Source organism: Elgaria multicarinata, chromosome 2, assembly GCF_023053635.1.
Source record: "Elgaria multicarinata webbii isolate HBS135686 ecotype San Diego chromosome 2, rElgMul1.1.pri, whole genome shotgun sequence".
In the NCBI taxonomy this organism is placed as follows: Eukaryota; Metazoa; Chordata; class Lepidosauria; order Squamata; family Anguidae; genus Elgaria; species Elgaria multicarinata.
In genome coordinates this window covers 122,516,892-122,535,313 of record NC_086172.1, presented here as the reverse complement: position 1 = coordinate 122,535,313, position 18,422 = coordinate 122,516,892, and the positions used below count along the sequence as shown (strand labels likewise).

General features: G+C 47.0%; 1 protein-coding gene and 1 long non-coding RNA gene across 2 annotated transcripts in view; both read right to left on the bottom strand.

The window, feature by feature from the left end:
* SLC39A13 (solute carrier family 39 member 13) overlaps positions 1 to 16,249 on the bottom strand; it is a 28,196-nt gene extending 11,947 nt beyond the window's left edge. Inside the window, exons 1-2 of the mRNA XM_063117525.1 lie at positions 16,194 to 16,249; positions 2,352 to 2,654 (exon numbers count right to left, since the gene is read on the bottom strand). Of these exons, the coding sequence (XP_062973595.1) occupies positions 2,352 to 2,622 (271 nt within the window). The 5' untranslated portion in view covers positions 2,623 to 2,654; positions 16,194 to 16,249. The remainder of the gene's footprint in view (positions 1 to 2,351; positions 2,655 to 16,193) is intronic.
* Positions 1 to 18,422, bottom strand: part of LOC134392840 (uncharacterized) — a 57,627-nt gene that overhangs the window by 11,947 nt on the left and 27,258 nt on the right. The gene's annotated exons all lie outside the window — the stretch shown is intronic.

Below are 18,422 nucleotides of genomic sequence, written 5' to 3'. Positions count from 1 at the left end.
ATGCTAGGACCAAAAGGAGAAAGCCAAATTGTACCTGCCCAGTGTCTCGGAAAACAGCAGGCCGTGGGTATTCCATTGTTCCAAGCAACTGCTGCCCAAGCACAGAACTTGCTACAGAAGTCAATATCCTACTGTCCTTTTTTTTGGTGAATGCACATGTTTCTAGCCCTTATAAATGCAAGATAGGCTTGGAAGCATGTGGACAATGCCTGGTGAAATCACAAAAACAAACAGGCAGAGGCATTTCCAGTCAGACAGTCAGTCTATTTATCTACTCTTGGCGATTATACACCACCTTGGTCCCGTTCAGAAGACACCTTAAACCACGGCTTTAACCACAGTGACTAAGGCAAAAAGCCTTACTCACCATAATTAAGGCTGTGGTTTAATGTGTCTTCTGAACACAGCCCGGCTTTCTGGCTTAAGCACCATGGTTAAAGTCATGGTTTAAGGTGTCTTCTGAACAGGGCCATAATCTACTAGAAGAAACCATCAAGCACAACAATTTAAAACAACTGTAGAACAATAAAAACAAAAATATAAAAACTGAGAAAAATAATACATTAAAACTGCACATTTTAAAAGTCTAAATGGAAAAGGTGTGTCTTTAGAGCAGCCTTCCTCAACCTGGGGCGCTCCAGATGTGTTGGACTGCATCTCCCAGAATGCCCCAGCCAGAGCTGGCTGGGGCATTCATAGAATCATAGAATCATAGAATAGCAGAGTTGGAAGGGGCCTACAAGGCCATCGAGTCCAACCCCCTGCTCAATGCAGGAATCCACCCTAAAGCATCCCTGACAGATGGTTGTCCAGCTGCCTCTTGAAGGACTCTAGTGTGGGAGAGCCCACAACCTCCCTAGGTAGCTGATTCCATTGTCGCACTGCTCTAACAGTCAGGAAGTTTTTCCTGATGTCCAGCCGGAATCTGGCTTCCTTTAACTTCAGCCTGTTATTCCGTGTCCTGCACTCTGGGAGGATCGAGAAGAGATCCTGGCCCTCCTCTGTGTGACAACCTTTTAAGTATTTGAAGAGTGCTATCATGTCTCCCCTCAATCTTCTCTTCTCCAGGCTAAACATGCCCAGTTCTTTCAGTCTCTCTTCATAGGGCTTTGTTTCTAGACCTCTGATCATCCTGGTTGCCCTCTTCTGAACACGCTCAAGCTTGTCTACATCCTTCTTGAATTGTGGAGCCCAGAACTGGACGCAATACTCTAGATGAGGCCTAACCAGGGCCGAATAGAGAGGAACCAGTACCTCACGTGATTTGGAAGCTATACTTCTATTAATGCAGCCCAAAATAGCATTTGCCTTTCTTGCAGCCATATCGCACTGTTGGCTCATATTCAGCTTGTGATCTACAACAATTCCAAGATCTTTCTCGTTTGTAGTATTGCTGAGCCAAGTGTCCCCCATCTTGTAACTGTGCATTTGGTTTCTATTCCCTAAATGTAGAACTTGGCATTTATCCCTATTAAATTTCATTCTGTTGTTTTCAGCCCAGCACTCCAGCCTATCAAGATCACTTTGAAGTTTGTTTCTGTCTTCCAGGGTATTAGCTATCCCACCCAATTTTGTGTCATCTGCAAATTTGATCAGCGTTCCCTGCACCTCCTCGTCCAAATCATTAATAAAAATTAATGATTAATTAATAAAAATGTTGAAGAGCACTGGGCCCAGGACTGAGCCCTGCGGCACCCCACTTGTTGCCTCTCCCCAGTTTGAGAAGGTTCCATTGATAAGTACTCTTTGAGTCCGATTCTGTAGCCAACTGTGGATCCACCTAAACATCTGGAGCGCCCCAGGTTGAGGAAGGCTGCTTTAGAGCCTATCTAAAGGCTGGGGTGGGGGGTGGGGCAATCGCCATTCTTGAGGGAGCGCATTCTACAGTTTGGGAGTAACACAGGAGAAAGCCGGTAGAAAGCGGGGCTTCATTTTTCTGCCCAACACATTGTCCTTTGAGTACCAAATACCGAAGTATATGCAAATTCGTTTTACTTGCATCATTTACACAAGACGCAGAACTCTACTTCTTGTGGTGTGGAATTTCAGTTACTTTTGAAAGTAAAAAGGGTGACGTTCCTATTTTAGAATATCCACTGGAGAGAAAACACCTTACAGTAATCGTTCTCAAGACCTGAAACTGCGCTCTGCTCCTACCCACCTTGCGTAATGGGTTGACTCAACCAGGTGGATTGCCCCTGCATTTCAGCAGGCAGCCTTTCTTGGGGCAAGCTAAATCTCAGCCCTTGGATTAAAAATACACCCCACCCCTAGCAATCGCTGACTGAGAGGTTCAGCCAGAAAAGGAACCCAGGATCCTCAGGAACGCACACACAGAGGGGTCGACCTACCTTCCGACTTCAGAGCTGCTCCCGTCTCCAGAGGAATGATCAGCAGGGGAAGCACCCCGCTCAGCCCAACCATGACCGAACCAATCAGAGAACAGACCCAGGCATCCAGGCGTTCCTCGCTGAATATGGCTCCCCAGGACTCAACCTCCTTTTCGCAGTGGGGGCTAGCCCCACTGGGGGCCTGGCTCAGCGGGAGATCATGAGCCCAGCAGGCAACGGCAAAAAACAAGGAGGAGAGAGATCCAGGGAGAAACAGCTTCCCCACCATCATCACTGTGCAGCCTTAGCCTGGCTGGTTAATCCCTGCAAGGGAGAGAGAAAAGATGAGAAATCCCTGTCCTCCTAGGCTCTCTTGTGCTTCTCTTCCAACCCCGTCTATGAAACATAGCTCCTTCAAGGTAATCTACTCCCTGACTCTCAATTCAATCTTTCCATATTTTACTTCAAGTGGAACAAAGATGACTTACACTTCCCCCCCTTTTTTATACCATAACATGAACCTCTCCTGCAATTCCTGGGTTCTTGTTTGTGTCAATTCGCAGTCCATTTTCTGTGACTGAGCTTCACTTTCTTCACATTAGGGTTACGCAGCTGTGAACCAGTCCTAAAAGAGAAGGTGCCCATATCTACTGAGTGCATGTATGAAAAATGAGTTAAGTGGGATTTTTCTGGGGTGACCTGCTGGTCCATTTAAAATTGGCAATGTGGCCCAATCAGATCAAAAATATTTATTTAGTTAGTTAGTTAGTTAGTTAGTTAGTTATTACACTTATATACCGCCCCCATAGCCAGAGCTCTCTGGGCGGTTTACAGAAATTCTAAAATTGAGATAAAAACAAGAATACAAAATTTAAGATTCTAAAACACAGAACATACACACATAAAGCATGAAAACCGTTAAAAGAACTAAACATGTGGGTGATTAAGATGTGCTGCCATATGGCTTCAATGAACACTGCAAAAGTGGGTGAACACAAGGCTGCGGCTCTTCCAATATTAATCTCATCATCTGTCAGAATATCCCTGATAAAGTCAAACTGAAAGGACTGGAGGGTCTGGGAGAATTTCTGTACCGCTAAGGAATAATTCTTGAGGGCGCTGATGAGGGCGTTGCCATCCTTGATCACATCCTTGATGAATATGTTGGTCCTCTCCAGCTCTTGCTCGTAGCATTTCAGCCTCTCGTGGAAGTTCGGGCTGTCCAGGTAGCAGTCGCTGAACTCGAGCGGGGGGGGGGTGCCCCATGGCTGCGCAGGGTGGAGGGTGCGACGGCCCCCAAGAACTCCAGGCCGGGCTGAGCAAGGTCGCCACCACCTCCTCCACGCATTGGCTGCAGGGGACCCGTCAGTCAGGGCGCGTGAAAAAATTCCTCCTCCCATGCCATGGCAAGAGCCTAATTCACACCGCTATTCTGGCCAGTTATAAACTGAGTAACTGTGCTCATGACAACAATGGAATTGGAGGTACAGCTGTCACCTGAGCAGTTCACCATCAGCACTGACTGCACTAGGGCTAAAGTTTCAGGATAGCTTGAGATGACATCCTGAGGACATCCATTAATGAGGTCCAGTCAGCCATTTGCTTCTGCATAAGTGCAGTTCAACTGGAAACTCATCATAATGGCATGTGAAACCAGCCCAGAGTCAATGGCTTTTGCAGATACTAAATCACGTCAGGTGCAGTGACTAGAGCAGCATTCCCTAACATGGTGCCCTGCAGATGTTTTTGACTACAACTCCCAGCACTCCTGACCACTGGCTACACTGGCTGGAGCTGATGGGAGTTGAAGTCCAAAACATCTGGAGGGGAACAGATTGGGGAAGGACGGCATAGAGAAAGTGAATAGGGTTTGGAATACTGTGTCCTGTTCAGATCACTGCACTTCAAAAAGGATATGGTAGAATTGGAAAAGGTGCAGAAAGGAGCAATTAAAATGATCAAGGCACTGGAGCAACTCTCCCCATGAGGAAAGGTTACAACATCTGGGACTGTTTAGCTTAGAAAAGAGGTGAGTAAGGGCAGACATGATAGAGGTGTGTAAAATTATGTATCGTACATAATACCTAGGACCCAAGGTCATCCTATGAAGCTGAATGGTGAGAGATTCTTCACACAGTGCATGGTTAAACTATGGAATTCAATTCCACAAGATGGAGTGATGGCCACCTATTTGGATGTTTTTTTAAAAAGGGAATACACAAATACATGGTGGATAAGGCTATCAATGGCTACTAGTTCCTACCTCCAGTAGCAGCAGCATTATGCCTGTGCATACCAGTTGCTGGGAAAGATGAGCAGGAGGTCCTATTGAACGCATCACTGCTTGCAAGCTTACACAGGCATCTAGTTGGCCACCATGTGAGCAGAATGCTGGATTAGGTGGGCCTTTGGGTCTGATCCACCACGGCTCTTCTTATGTTCTTATGCCATTGCCAATTAATTTGGGGGACCTACAGTAAATATCTCAACCTAAGATGTTTGCGGTACCAAAATGCCTCCTAATGTCCCTGATAATATGAATAACCCTGAGCCCTCCTAGGGAAGCTGAGAAGCAGTGCATGAGGGCAATATGCGATCGCTATAAAGCAATGTGATACCTGGTGTTCTTCTCATTGCACTACATATGGGCCAAAGCCAGGCTAGTGGGTTTGCGGAGAAGTCCTGCATTAACATTGCACTGTGAGTGTTGCACACTCACAGTGCAATGCTAATGCAGGACTTCTCCGCAACTCATCGGATTGTTTCTGCTCCCAGGAACTATTCCTCCTCCTCCTCCTCCTCCTCCTCCTCTCTCTCTCTCTCTCTCTCTCTCTCTCTCTCTCACACACACACACACACACACACACACAACTAGTTCAGCAGTAATATGGAACAGGGAAGTATTATTTTTAGTGACCATGGCTTTGACAGACTTCTCCTACAGGAAGCTGGTTGTTTATAAAAGGAATTAACCAATTCATGATAGACAGAGCTCTATCAATGGTTATTTGACAAAATAGCTTAAGAACAGACCTTCTATTTTCAGAGGCAGCAATATGTCTGACTGCCAGATTTTAGGGACAAACACCAGGATTTCTGATCATGTCTAGCGCCTGCTTGCAAGTCCTCCAGAAACATCTGGCTAGCCCCTTCCTGCAGGCAGAATGCTGACTAGATGAGACAAAGGCAGCAGAACCATTCTTACAATCTTGGTTTGGGAGCGTGGGAAGTTCAATGCCTGCCTTCCTCAACCTGGGGCCCTCCAGATGAGATGGACTACAACTCCCAGCATTCCCAACATCCATGCTGGCTGAAGACGATAGGTGTTGTGATCCAACACATCTGGATGGTACCAGATTGGGGAAGGGTGTTATATGCTGATAACTAGGGGTGTGCACGGACCCCCCGCTCCGCTTCACTTGCAGATCCGCCATTTTCCGGATCGGGCCGCTCCGCCCAGCCCCCGCTCCGCCCACTTCCGCTCCGCTCCGCTCGGAGCTCCGGATCCGGATCCGGAGCTCCGTTTCCCCCCCCCCCCATAGGCTTGCATTGAAAGCTAAAAAATTATACAACTTTTTTTCTGTTCAAGTTAGAAACCTCATGTTTGGCACCATGACACCTCATGGGGATATACACACGCACGCCAAGTTTCAAAGCAATCCCATCATCCCCTGATTTTTGGCGAATTTTTGAAAATCGGGCACCCCACACACAACATCCCTGCGAGGTGGGCAGGGGAGGAGGGAGGGAAGGCAGGCAGGCATGCAGCTGGCATTTCTGGGGGCATAAGGAAGTGAGCCAAGGATAAGCCAGTAATGCATATAAAATGGAATAAATCAATCAATAAACAAAGGAGGGGTGGAATTAAAAGCAGCAGTGTTGCTCAATAAACAGCAAGAAGAATTTTTTTAAAAAGGCTATATCTGTCTTTTACCAGCAATAGGGGGACGTGCCCGGGGGAGGGGGAAGTAGCTGCCAGTTCAAGACACTGACAGCCACCAACAGCTCTGAGAAGAAGTAAAACGCTCACTTCGACTCATAACAGGCATTGCTCCACCACTGAAAAGTGACCATTCACTTCAACTCATGATAGGCATTGCTCCACCGTTTTACTCTCTTTGGAAGGCTCTAATGGCCTTCCAGTGCAGGAGAGAGTGGGGGCACGTCCACGATGAGATGCCCTAGGGGAGCTCATCCCCTTGCACCACATCGATTCAGTTGTTCCCCAAGGTTAGGGTGGGGAGCAGTGCTGTGTTTCTATCTCTTATTCTTGGCTTAGTATATGATTTCAGGTTGTGTTTATTTATTTATTTATTTATTTAAGTATTTTTATGCCGCCATTCAGCCAAAAAAGGCTCTCATGGCGGCTTACAAAAGTATTTCTTGACAGTCCCTGCCCACAGGCTTACAATCTAAAAGACATGACACAAAAGGAAAGGGGATTGGGAGGGAGGAGGAGGAGGGGGAAAAGGAAAGCAAATTCAGGCACTACAATCTTAGTTGGAAAGTTCAGCAGTTACAGGAGACAGCAGGAGGGAGGGGGCTCTCAGCTGGAGCTGGACTCAGGCACGGTGGAGAGGTGCCTGGCTGCTGCTTCCTCCCTCTCTGGTGGCCTCTGCAGTTACAGTTGGTAGCAGGAGGGAGGGGGCTCTCAGCTGGAGCTGGACCCAGGCACGGTGGAGAGATGCCTGGCTGCTGCTTCCTCCCTCACTGGTGGCCTCTGCAGTGACAGTTGGTAGCAGGAGGGAGGGGGCTCTCAGCTGGAGCTGGACCCAGGCACGGTGGAGAGATGCCTGGCTGCTGCTTCCTCCCTCACTGGTGGCCTCTGCAGTGACAGCTGGTAGCAGGAGGGAGGGGGCTCTCAGCTGGAGCTGGACCCAGGCACGGTGGAGAGATGCCTGGCTGCTGCTTCCTCCCTCACTGGTGGCCTCTGCAGAGACAGTTGGTAGCAGGAGGGAGGGGGCTCTCAGCTGGAGCTGGGCCCAGGCACGGTGGAGAGATGCCTGGCTGCTGCTTCCTCCCTCACTGGTGGCCTCTGCAGTGACAGTTGGTAGCAGGAGGGAGGGGGCTCTCAGCTGGAGCTGGACCCAGGCACGGTGGAGAGATGCCTGGCTGCTGCTTCCTCCCTCACTGGTGGCCTCTGCAGTGACAGTTGGTAGCAGGAGGGAGGGGGCTCTCAGCTGGAGCTGGACCCAGGCACGGTGGAGAGATGCCTGGCTGCTGCTTCCTCCCTCACTGGTGGCCTCTGCAGTGACAGCTGGTAGCAGGAGGGAGGGGGCTCTCAGCTGGAGCTGGACCCAGGCACGGTGGAGAGATGCCTGGCTGCTGCTTCCTCCCTCACTGGTGGCCTCTGCAGAGACAGTTGGTAGCAGGAGGGAGGGGGCTCTCAGCTGGAGCTGGGCCCAGGCACGGTGGAGAGATGCCTGGCTGCTGCTTCCTCCCTCACTGGTGGCCTCTGCAGTGACAGTTGGTAGCAGGAGGGAGGGGGCTCTCAGCTGGAGCTGGACCCAGGCACGGTGGAGAGATGCCTGGCTGCTGCTTCCTCCCTCACTGGTGGCCTCTGCAGTGACAGTTGGTAGCAGGAGGGAGGGGGCTCTCAGCTGGAGCTGGACCCAGGCACGGTGGAGAGATGCCTGGCTGCTGCTTCCTCCCTCACTGGTGGCCTCTGCAGAGACAGTTGGTAGCAGGAGGGAGGGGGCTCTCAGCTGGAGCTGGGCCCAGGCACGGTGGAGAGATGCCTGGCTGCTGCTTCCTCCCTCACTGGTGGCCTCTGCAGTGTTTGTGCATTTGGTGGGGCTACTGTGTTAAAAAACACGGGGAAAAGCCCGTTCAGATGAAGAAAGAGAAGTTTCCCAGAATCCCAAGTTACCTGTTTTGCCTATGCCCTCCTCCAACTTTGGGATCATCATGACCGGGAGCTGACTCTGCCCCTCAGCCCTTTGAAAAAGGTATTTTTCCCGCCGATTTTTTAAAAACTTCTAGCCCGCGACCCGTACGATGCAGAAAGTTGAGAGTGGTCTCAAAATGACCCCCATCCACGACTCTCTGTGCACAAGAATTTTCAGAACGATAGCTTAAACCCCCCCCCAGTTATCCCCGATTCTTTCCCTCAATGCAATCCTATGGGCGAAAAGCCGAAAACGCTGTTTGAGCCGCGCAGTTGACCCGATTTTAACAAAAATATAGCCCGCGACCCGTACGATGCAGAAAGTTGAGAGTGGTCTCAAAATGACCCCCATCCACGACTCTCTGTGCACAAGAATTTTCAGAATGATAGCTTAACCCCCCCCCCCAGTTATCCCCGATTCTTTCCCTCAATGCAATCCTATGGGCGAAAAGCCGAAAACGCTGTTTGAGCCGTGCGGTTGACCCGATTTTCACAAAAATATAGCACGCGACCCAGACAACGCAGAGAGGTGAGAGTGGTCTCAAAATGACCCCCATCCACGACTCTCTGTGCACAAGAATTTTCAGAATGATAGCTTCAAAAACAACGTAGTTATGCGCGATTATTTGCCGCAATGCAATCCTATGGCGAAATGTTTTCAAGATGGCGACCGGAGCGCTCCGCCTGAACTAGGAGCTCCGAAAAATGGGCGCTTCTCTTCGCCTTGCTTCTAGGGGGTCCGCGGTCCGCTCCTACTCCGCCTCTGGGTAAGGCGGAGCAGGCCAATCCGCTACTGCTTCTACGCTCCTAATCGGAGCGGAGCACATCCCTACTGATAATACCCCTAGATTTTGGAGCTTCAGACCAGTTTACACTTGCCATGAGGGTACCATCAAAAATAAGTGATGCCCAAATCAGCCATTATGTATAGAACTACCTTCGGCATGGAATGCCATCATCATGTGGTCAATCTCCAGAGCCTTGCTATCAGTGACAAGGAATGTGGAGCAGTGGTAATCAGTAGTCTGACTGGGGCAGAGACCATTTTCAGGGTCATCTCTACAGAGCTCAAGTTATGGGGTGGGGGTGGGGGGAAGGTAAGGGAACCCTTAATGAAAACCACAAGCATTGCCCCTAACTTTCTCTAAGTTCCCCCCATCCCAGCCCATAACCTCCTAAAAATCACTATCTGGGAGCAGCACAAACCCTTAATTACACACATACAGCTCAGAGCCAGTTTGCCCATTTCATGCATTAGTGACTGCAGCATGAAGCAATGAGTTGTATGTGTGAAAGAGCCATCGCAAGTCAAAGACTGTGGACAGGAACAACTGAATTAATGTTTTTCATGCTTTTCTATGGTGTAACAGCTGTGTGTGTGTGTGTGTGTGTGTGTGTGTGTATATATATATATATATATATATATATATATATATATATATATATCTCACATGTGTGAACCAGACCTGTGAAAATCCCCTTATCTACTTAAACCCAGTCTGTGGCAACTCAAGAAAAAAGCTTCAAGGTGCGGGAATATCAAGCCTTATGATCCTTTCATAATTTCCAGGGACTTGTTTTGAGGTCATGACTGACAGATTGGAAAAGCTTGACTCAGAGCACGTTCCATACTGGAGCACTAGAGGCAAAACTGTCTCAGAGAAGAACAAAAGCAGCTTGCTGGAGAACAGCTGTGCTCCCTGGAGGCATCTTATCCAAATTGGGACAAGCTCCTGCTAGAGAGACTGGAGTATGAATGATGTACCTTTCTCTAAAACAGAAAGAACAAGATGCCACAAGAAAAAACAAGAGAGATAAAGAGACTTTCCAGGCACTACACCAGTAACGGGAAGGGGGAGACTTAGATTATTTAAACTGTAATCCTTCTCCAACCTGGTGTCCTCCAGATGTTTTAGACTACAACCCCCATCATTCCTGACCATTACACATGCTGGCTTGGGCTGATGGAGAGTTGAAGTTCAAAAAACTTGAGGGGAAGGCTGCTATATGCATAAACTCAATCCAGATAAGACGGAGGTACTGTTAGCGGGTGGTTCTTCTGTCCGGCGAGGTGATGTTTGCCCTGTCCTGGACGGGGTTGCACTCCCCCTAAAGGATCGGGTCCGTAGTTTGGGGGTGCTCTTCGATCCAGAACTGTCACTTGAGGCACAGGTGAACTCAGTGGCAAAGAGCACCTTTTATCAGCTCAGGCTGATATACCAGCTGCGCCCTTATCTGGACAGAGATAGCTTAGCTACAGTTATCCATGCTCTGATAACCTCTCGTTTGGATTACTGCAATGCGTTATACGTGGGGCTGCCTTTGAAAACGGTCCGGAAACTTCAACTGGTGCAAAACAGGGCAGCAAGGTTATTAACAGGGACTGGCCGGCGAGATCGCATTACGCCAGTCCTTTTACAACTTCATTGGCTGCCAGTCCAGGTCCGGGCCCAATTCAAAGTGCTGGTATTGACATTTAAAGCCCTAAACGGTTTGGGGCCAGGTTATCTGAAGGAACGCCTCCTCCCATATGTACCTACCCGGACCTTAAGATCATCTACAGGGGGCCTTCTCCGTGAGCCCCTGCCAAAGGAAGTGAGGCAGGTGGCTACTAGGAGGAGGGCTTTCTCCGCTGTGGCACCCCGGTTGTGGAACGAGCTCCCCAGAGAGGTCCGCTTGGCGCCTACACTGTACTGCTTTCGTCGCCAGCTGAAGACCTTTTTATTCACTCAGTATTTTAACACTTAATTTTAACTTAAATTTAAATTTTACTGTTTTAACTCTGTATTTTAATCCTATATCAACTTTGCTGTGTGGTTTTATCCTGGTTGCGCTTTTTATACTGTATTTCGTAATTGTGTTTTAAACTGTTGGGTGTTTTACTGTGGTTTTAATTTTTGTGAACCGCCCAGAGAGCTTCGGCTATTGGGCGGTATAAAAATGTAATAAATAAATAAATAAATAAAATAATTTGCTTTTCAGTAAATCCCACTGAACTCAGTGGGACTTACTTTCGAGTGAACACACACAGGATTGCACTACTGACCTGCAATGATAAACATTCTTACTTCTGAGTAAACATGCCTAGGATTGTGCTGTTAATACCGTGACAAATCTGATGCCTCTCTAGCCAAGGGATGGAATTCTGAGCCAGTCTTCGCATAGTAGGCTCTGCAAGGAACACTACTCAAAGTGTAAACTTGCACCAAGCCCGAAAGAGAAACAGAGACCAAAAGGAGAAATAGACCAGAATGTTTACATGCAATGCTTCTGAAACTGTTGAGTCTCCCCTACCCGAGATTTCTAGTTTATTCTAGAAACAGCCTTGATCCGATGTACCCGAAAAGTCCAGCTCAGCTCTCCACCCAGCAAGCTCTGTGCAGCAGAGTCAGAGTTTCTTCCGTTCCTCCCCTGACAGCTGGCAACTTTGCCCTTGCTAACCACACTGCTCTAATGTTTTTTCCAGCTCCGTATCCTACCACCAGGGCACTGTTAAAAAAAAACTATCGACATATTCCGCTGGAAGCCTCAGGCTTGTCTCTAATTAAGCCAGTGAGTCCAGACAAAATGTCATCTAATTTGCCCGCAACGGAAATAGAAATAGCAACAAGCAAACTCTTTTCAGAGCTACTTCATGAGTCCAGCAGAAAGCGCCCAGAGTCCTACTGGAAATCCTGACTGTCTGCCAACAGCTACAAGGCCTCACAGCTCCCAGTCACAGTAGCTGCACCACTGAGAGTTCTGATTTTCCATTCTCAGGATCTTCTCCAAGGATTAGCCCCATCCAGAAACTCTGCTCTTTTTACAGAAACAAGTTCCTGTCAAAGAACTTGGCTCCATCCACATTATATAAAGATTAAATTTAATTTGATTTTCTATTCTTTCTATTCCTTTGCGAAATGTTGTAGTCCTTTTAAATGCATATAACTGTGAGGTAGGTCATTATTCCAATTTTACAAGTGAACATGGGATGATACAGTTGGATTTGTTCAAGTCCACCCAGTGACTTCATAGGTAAACTGGGCTTGCCTGAAATTCTGTCCTGAAAGCTGCATCAGATGCTAACATCACTGCATCATAAACTAGCAGAAGCACACAACACCACAGATAGGACGGTGTTAAAAACAACAACTAAAACTCTACACCAGGCAATCTTAATTCTGTATCACGGAAAGCAGTATTATTTCCCTTATTCCTAATCACTAACCATTGCCTAAGCACTCTTGAACTTTTCAGCAAATGGAGGTATCATCTGTGAACTCACCTAAGCGAACAATAATGCTGCTTGCAGTTTGTGAGAGCAATGGGAGGAGTCTCTGTCTCTCTGTCTCTGTCTCTCTCTCTCTCTCTGAGCTGCTTTTGTATCATGTTTTTGTAGCTAATGTGGCCAATAGCCATTGATAGTCCTGCATTATTTTGTCTAATCCCCTTTTAAAGCCATCAAAAGTACTGGTCGTCACCATGTCCCATGGCCTTGAATTCCATGTTACATATATGCTCCAAAGAAGCACTTTCTTTCATCTATCCTGAATATACTGCTGATAAATTTCACCCATGTTCTTACATTATGCAAAATAGGAAAAAAAGTTTTGATCAACTTCCTCCACACCATTCATAAACTTCAGTGATGCCTCCCTTTATGCTAGGCCAGTTATCCTAAATAGAAGCAGGTATCAAATTAGCATGCCATCACCTCTTGATAACAGGGGTGAGCAACTTGTGGCTCTCCAGATGTTTTAGCCTACAACTCCCATTACTCCTAGACAGCACAGCCAGTGGTGAGGGATGATGCAAGCTGTAGCCCAAAACATCTGGAGGGCACAAGTTGGCCACCCCTGCACTATGATGATGGGACAACTGACAGATGAAAACCCTCCTGGTTATTTATTTATTTATTGCATTTCTATACCGCCCAATAGCCGAAGCTAAAAGAGGACGTTGTTATGCACCACTCATATTTTAAAACACATTGTGTCTCCCCACCACACACCAGCATCATACTTCCTCCCTGGAGATCATAGAATCATAGAATAGTAGAGTTGGAAGGGACCTATAAGGCCATCAAGTCCAACCCCCTGCTCAATAATCAGATACAGGTAGTCACAGATCCTTTAGCAATGTGTGTCCTTACTTCACCTCAGTGCTGATATTCCAGTATATTCCTCATTTTAAAAAAACACCTTACAACATAACTTCCTTGTTGAAAGTTCATAGGGATATATAGAAAGTCATTGGGGTTCTTACCTCACTGGCCTCTGCATTGACTGTTATTGCTAATACCATTTCTTATAAGGATATACCGTATTTCTTCGATTCTAAGACGCCATCGATTGTAAGACGCACACTAATTTCAGTACCACCAACAGAAAAAAGGCTTTGATTCTAACAAATAATAAACGCACCCGCGATTCTAAGATGCACCCCGTTTTTAGAGATGTTTATATGGGGGAAAAAGTGCGTCTTAGAGTCGAAGAAATACGGTAAGCATGTGTGACTTGATATAAGCATGTGTGACCTATGAGGGAAGGTTACAACAGCTGGGATTGTTTAGCTTGGAAAAAAGGAGGCTAAGGGAAGACATCATAGAGATGTACAAAATTATGCACGGTGTGGGGAATGTGGATAGGGAGACATTTTTCTCCCTCTCTCAAAATACTAGAACCTGGAGTCATCCAATGAACCTGATTGGTGGGAGATTCAGGACAAGTAAAAGGAAGGACTTCTTCACACAGCACATAGTTAAATTATGGAATTCACTACCACAAGATGTAGTGATGGCCACCAATTTGGATGGCTTTAAAAGGGGGTTGGATAAATTCCTGGAGGAGAAGGCTAGCAATGGCTACTAGCCCTGATGGTTATGTGCTACCTCCAGTATCCAAGGCAGTAAGCCTGTGTGCACCAGTGGCTGGGGAAAACGGGTGGGAGGGTGCTGTTGCACCATGTCCTGCTTTGTTGGTCCCTGGTCGTCAGCTGGTTGGCCACTGTGTGAACAGAGTGCTGGACTAGATGGACCCTCGGCCTGATCCAGCAGGTCTCTTCTTATGTTCTTACTCTAGCATTCTCCCTGTCCCTGGTTCCTGTCCCACTGTGGTAGTAATTAACAAAGCAAAGCTAGGGTGATTGGGTAATCACGTATCACTGCTGTTGTGAATGGGCCACTGTGCTTATCTTATATGCAGTTAAGCTTTACATTGAATTGTCACACACTGTACTTTTTTCATAGCCATTTGACCCCAACGTTTACAATTTTTTCTCTATACCAAACCCACCATGTAGACCAGCCAGCTGAAGATAACACTTCATGCATCTAATCAGCATGGAAACTTATGCTACAATAAATCTGTTAGCTTTAAGGTACCACAAGACTCTCTTTTAAGAACGTAAGAGCCATGCTGGATCTAGTCTGTTCACACAATGGACAACTAGCTGCCTGTGGGAAGCCCACACATAGGACATGAGGGCAACGGCATCCTCCCATTCATAATTCCCAGCAAGTGTTATTCAGAGGCATACTGCCTCTGATACTGGAGGTAATATATAGTCGTCATGATTAAAATCCATTGATAGCCTTATTCTCCATGGACTCCATGTTGCTTATCCCAGTATTGTATCTTTGACAAAGGCCACAATTCTAGATGGCCAAGAACACATAAAACTTCCACAATATGGAATCCACTAATAAGTATCCCTAATGCCACCATATGCAAATTTAACTCTAAAACCCTTTCCTCCCACAAATTTGTCTAAACTGCCATCTAGGGTTTGAGAGGCTCAGCTAAAATACAGATACTACCACTGAGGTAAAATGAGGCAACAAAGATTAAGAGATATAATGGACAATGTCTGGGATTGCAGTCCTAAGTATGCCTGACATAAGAGCATAACTCCAAGTAAACTCCAAGTATTACATAACTCCAAGTAAACATCCATAGGAATAGTTTGTACAGACGTCTATTTCTTCTGGTCCCTATTGACTTACAATCCCACCTGCTGGCTGCCTCATCCACTGGAAAGCAAATGAGGAGGAAGGTGAGGTGGCTGTTGAAACTGGAGGAGTGAAAAGACTTTTCAGGGGAATATCTTATTTTCCCAGACAACTTAGTCTTTTAGTTCCTATTTGAAATCTGTTGCTGTATTTTAAATCTTTGAACTGGTGCTAGATTTTATTTCGGTTTTTAATCTATATTTCTTGCTATAGTTTGAAATGTGTATATTGTATTTTATCACGTTGAATTTTATGGTTTTAATTGTTTTGAACCATTCAGAGAACTTTGGCTATTGGGTGGTATAGCAATGCAATGAATAAATAAAATAAAAGTGACGAGATTTGATGTGATGCACTCAAAGCTGACATCCCAGCACCCCAATCTGACAGGTGCATGGACTGAGTCAGAACGTTGACTATGTTATGGCCGCGTACAATATTTTCCTCTTGAAAATAGAATTAGGAGGCAAAAGCGTTTGGAGACCAGCAGCACCATTCCCTCTTGTGAGAGAGGAAGAGCACTACATGAATCCCAACCTGAGAAGAAGATACAATGGAAACTCAGCATGCCAGATGCAAAATCTACGGAACTCCCTGCCACAAGATCTCAAGAGCCCAGCATTGAAAAAAGAAAAAGACCAGGTGATAATTAATGACAGGGATCATGAAGTTCAAGGCAACCATAGCAAATGCTTAAAGGTTGCAGGAGGCGAAGAGCAGCTTGGCCTCGGGCATCAAAAGACCCATCTGGGCTCCGGCACCTCAACTGTTGGCGAGATAGTGTTGTTGCCGGGCTCAGGGTACCACCTGCACCGCCCTCTACTCTCCCTCGTCAATTCCATCCCGCTCCAAGCCCGGCCGCGCGCTCTCCTCGGGCAGCCCTCGGTCCCGGCCCGGACAAGTTGGGGTCCCTCAACCCCCAGAGGTAGCTCTGCTTTCTCCCCAGGGGGGCTCCCTCGACCCCGGGGGGAGGGGGCTGGTTCATTACCGTGTGACACCGGGGAGCTCCGGGTTGCCCCTGCCATCCAGCAGCGTCTCTGCTCGGGACTCTCCCCCCGCCCCTTCAACCTCAGCTCCGCCTCCCAAACTCAGCCACGTCGGTTCCATTCTTCTCGGCTCAGAAGGCTCCAATCCGACGGACCGCGTTAGCAGACGCACCACTTCCGACGCAGCTGCTATGGGGGACTGATTGTCAAAGCACATTGCATACCCTAGCGACAGCAAGGGAGCTGGAGACAACGGGACACATTTCCGAACAGGGCACCATGGGGGACCGGAAATGGCCTTATTCTGCCTTACAGGGCACGGAGCGTAAGTGCATCAGGGCTCGTTACGCTACTGTAGCTCGCTTTGTGAATCTGATGGATTAGCGTAGCTTCTTTCACTGGAGGCTGGTGGCTCCTCATTCAGTGGGGAGGTATATTCGCTCTGCATTTCAGTCAAAACCAGCCAGAACTCTAAAAGAGCAATAGAAAGTGCTGAACAGAACCTCAAAATGGCTTTAGCACCTAGGAGAGCTCCATTAGAGTTCTGACTCGTTCTGACTGAAACCCAGAGCTCATTCACTCCCCCACTGAAATAGGAGCCACCAGCCTGCACTGGTTTCTTTGCTTCCTCTTGAGGGGTGGGGTCAGACTTCGGTGGGTCACCACCAGCATTCTCCCTAGCGAACCTAATGCTCCCTACCATGTCACCCAGGTTGAGCTTGCAGCAGAAGTGCAGGTAGGCAGTGGCTATGCCTTGCAGCCACTGATTGCTCATCCAAGCGATGTAGGCAGCTATAAGAAGAAGCTGTTACTGCTCTCTCTGTGGGCAGCCTGGTGGTTGGGGTCAGACCTGTTAATAACTCATACAGAAATGTCTTTACTAAGTTCCATCACACCAGCAATTTATCACACACTCACCATGCCTGGTATGCGGTTTTGCAGCCCATTACTCACATGATGTCGTCCATGTCCTGCACTCATTTTACCTCTTCCCCTCCATGTTTCATTTCTTTTTGGAGCAGGGAAAGTCTGGATTATTTAAATGCACCCCTCCCTCCCATTTATTGCTGTCATTGCATTCTATCCGACCATCCTGTTCTTCATTGGGGTCTAAGGATGGTCTCACTAACAAAAGAGGAGGTGGTGTGGTTCTCTGCTCAACCGTGAAGGGGAAGGGAGAGAGGTCCCATTTAACTCTATGTTCTTACTCCTGAGTAGGCATTTTCACCTCAAAAGAAATGTGGAAAAAGCACCGTCCTTGCCCATAGCTCCCTCAGTTTTAAAGATAAAGAGATGAAAATTGGCACAGTGGTAGCTCTTAAGTAGAGCTTTCAGCATGCCAAATTTGAATCAGATTGGTTAATGCCTTGATTTTTAAAGGATTTTTTAATCCCCCCTTAAACCCTTTCCCTCATAGTCCACCAATGTGAAGGATTGCATTTCCTTTCCTTTGATCATGCGAAGCTGTGCTCCAAGTTCATAAGCTACAGATCTGTGGGTTCCCGTACTCAAAAGTAAATCCCATTGATTTCAACTGCATTTACATCCAGATCATACTAAAATCAGATGCATGCCTACCTTTGAGTAAACACCATTGACCTCAGAAGTAAGCATAGGGTTGCAGAGTACTTCTTTCCAGTTTGCTGTTTTAGACTTTAAAAAAAAAGCTCCTGAGTAACCACACTATTAAAAGTCAGTTCTATATGTGTTTAACTTAGGTTTGCAAATAGTCTACCATGCCAGATTTCCCCTATTTTGTAACACAAATGTTTTTTATCACTTGAAACTCGGTTTGTGATATAGTTACAGATACACACACACACACACACATAGTGACCTCAATTCTCTGGGTGCCTTAGCCAAAACCACCATTCATGGTATCAGCAAGTTCAGGGAACTCCATGGTTTACACATGCACAAAATGTATTTTGGAGAAAGAAGACAACCCTCCCCACAAAAAAGAAAGAAAAAAAGAAACTTTGTTTGTGGGGGAATCTCAAAAACAGCCCAGTGATTCCATGTTTAGTGGGCATCAAATGCTGATTGCCTGTTGATGGTGGGAAATGGAAAAAGGAGTGAGAGATGGAATGGAGTCCTGGAGAGGGAGCACAGGATGCTTCAACATTTTGTTGCAGCAGGCCCCATTTGTATTACCTGAAGCTATGCTCTCCATTTCCATTCTGTGTTGGTGTGACAGGCAAGAGGAACCTTTCATGTGGCTTACACAAGAG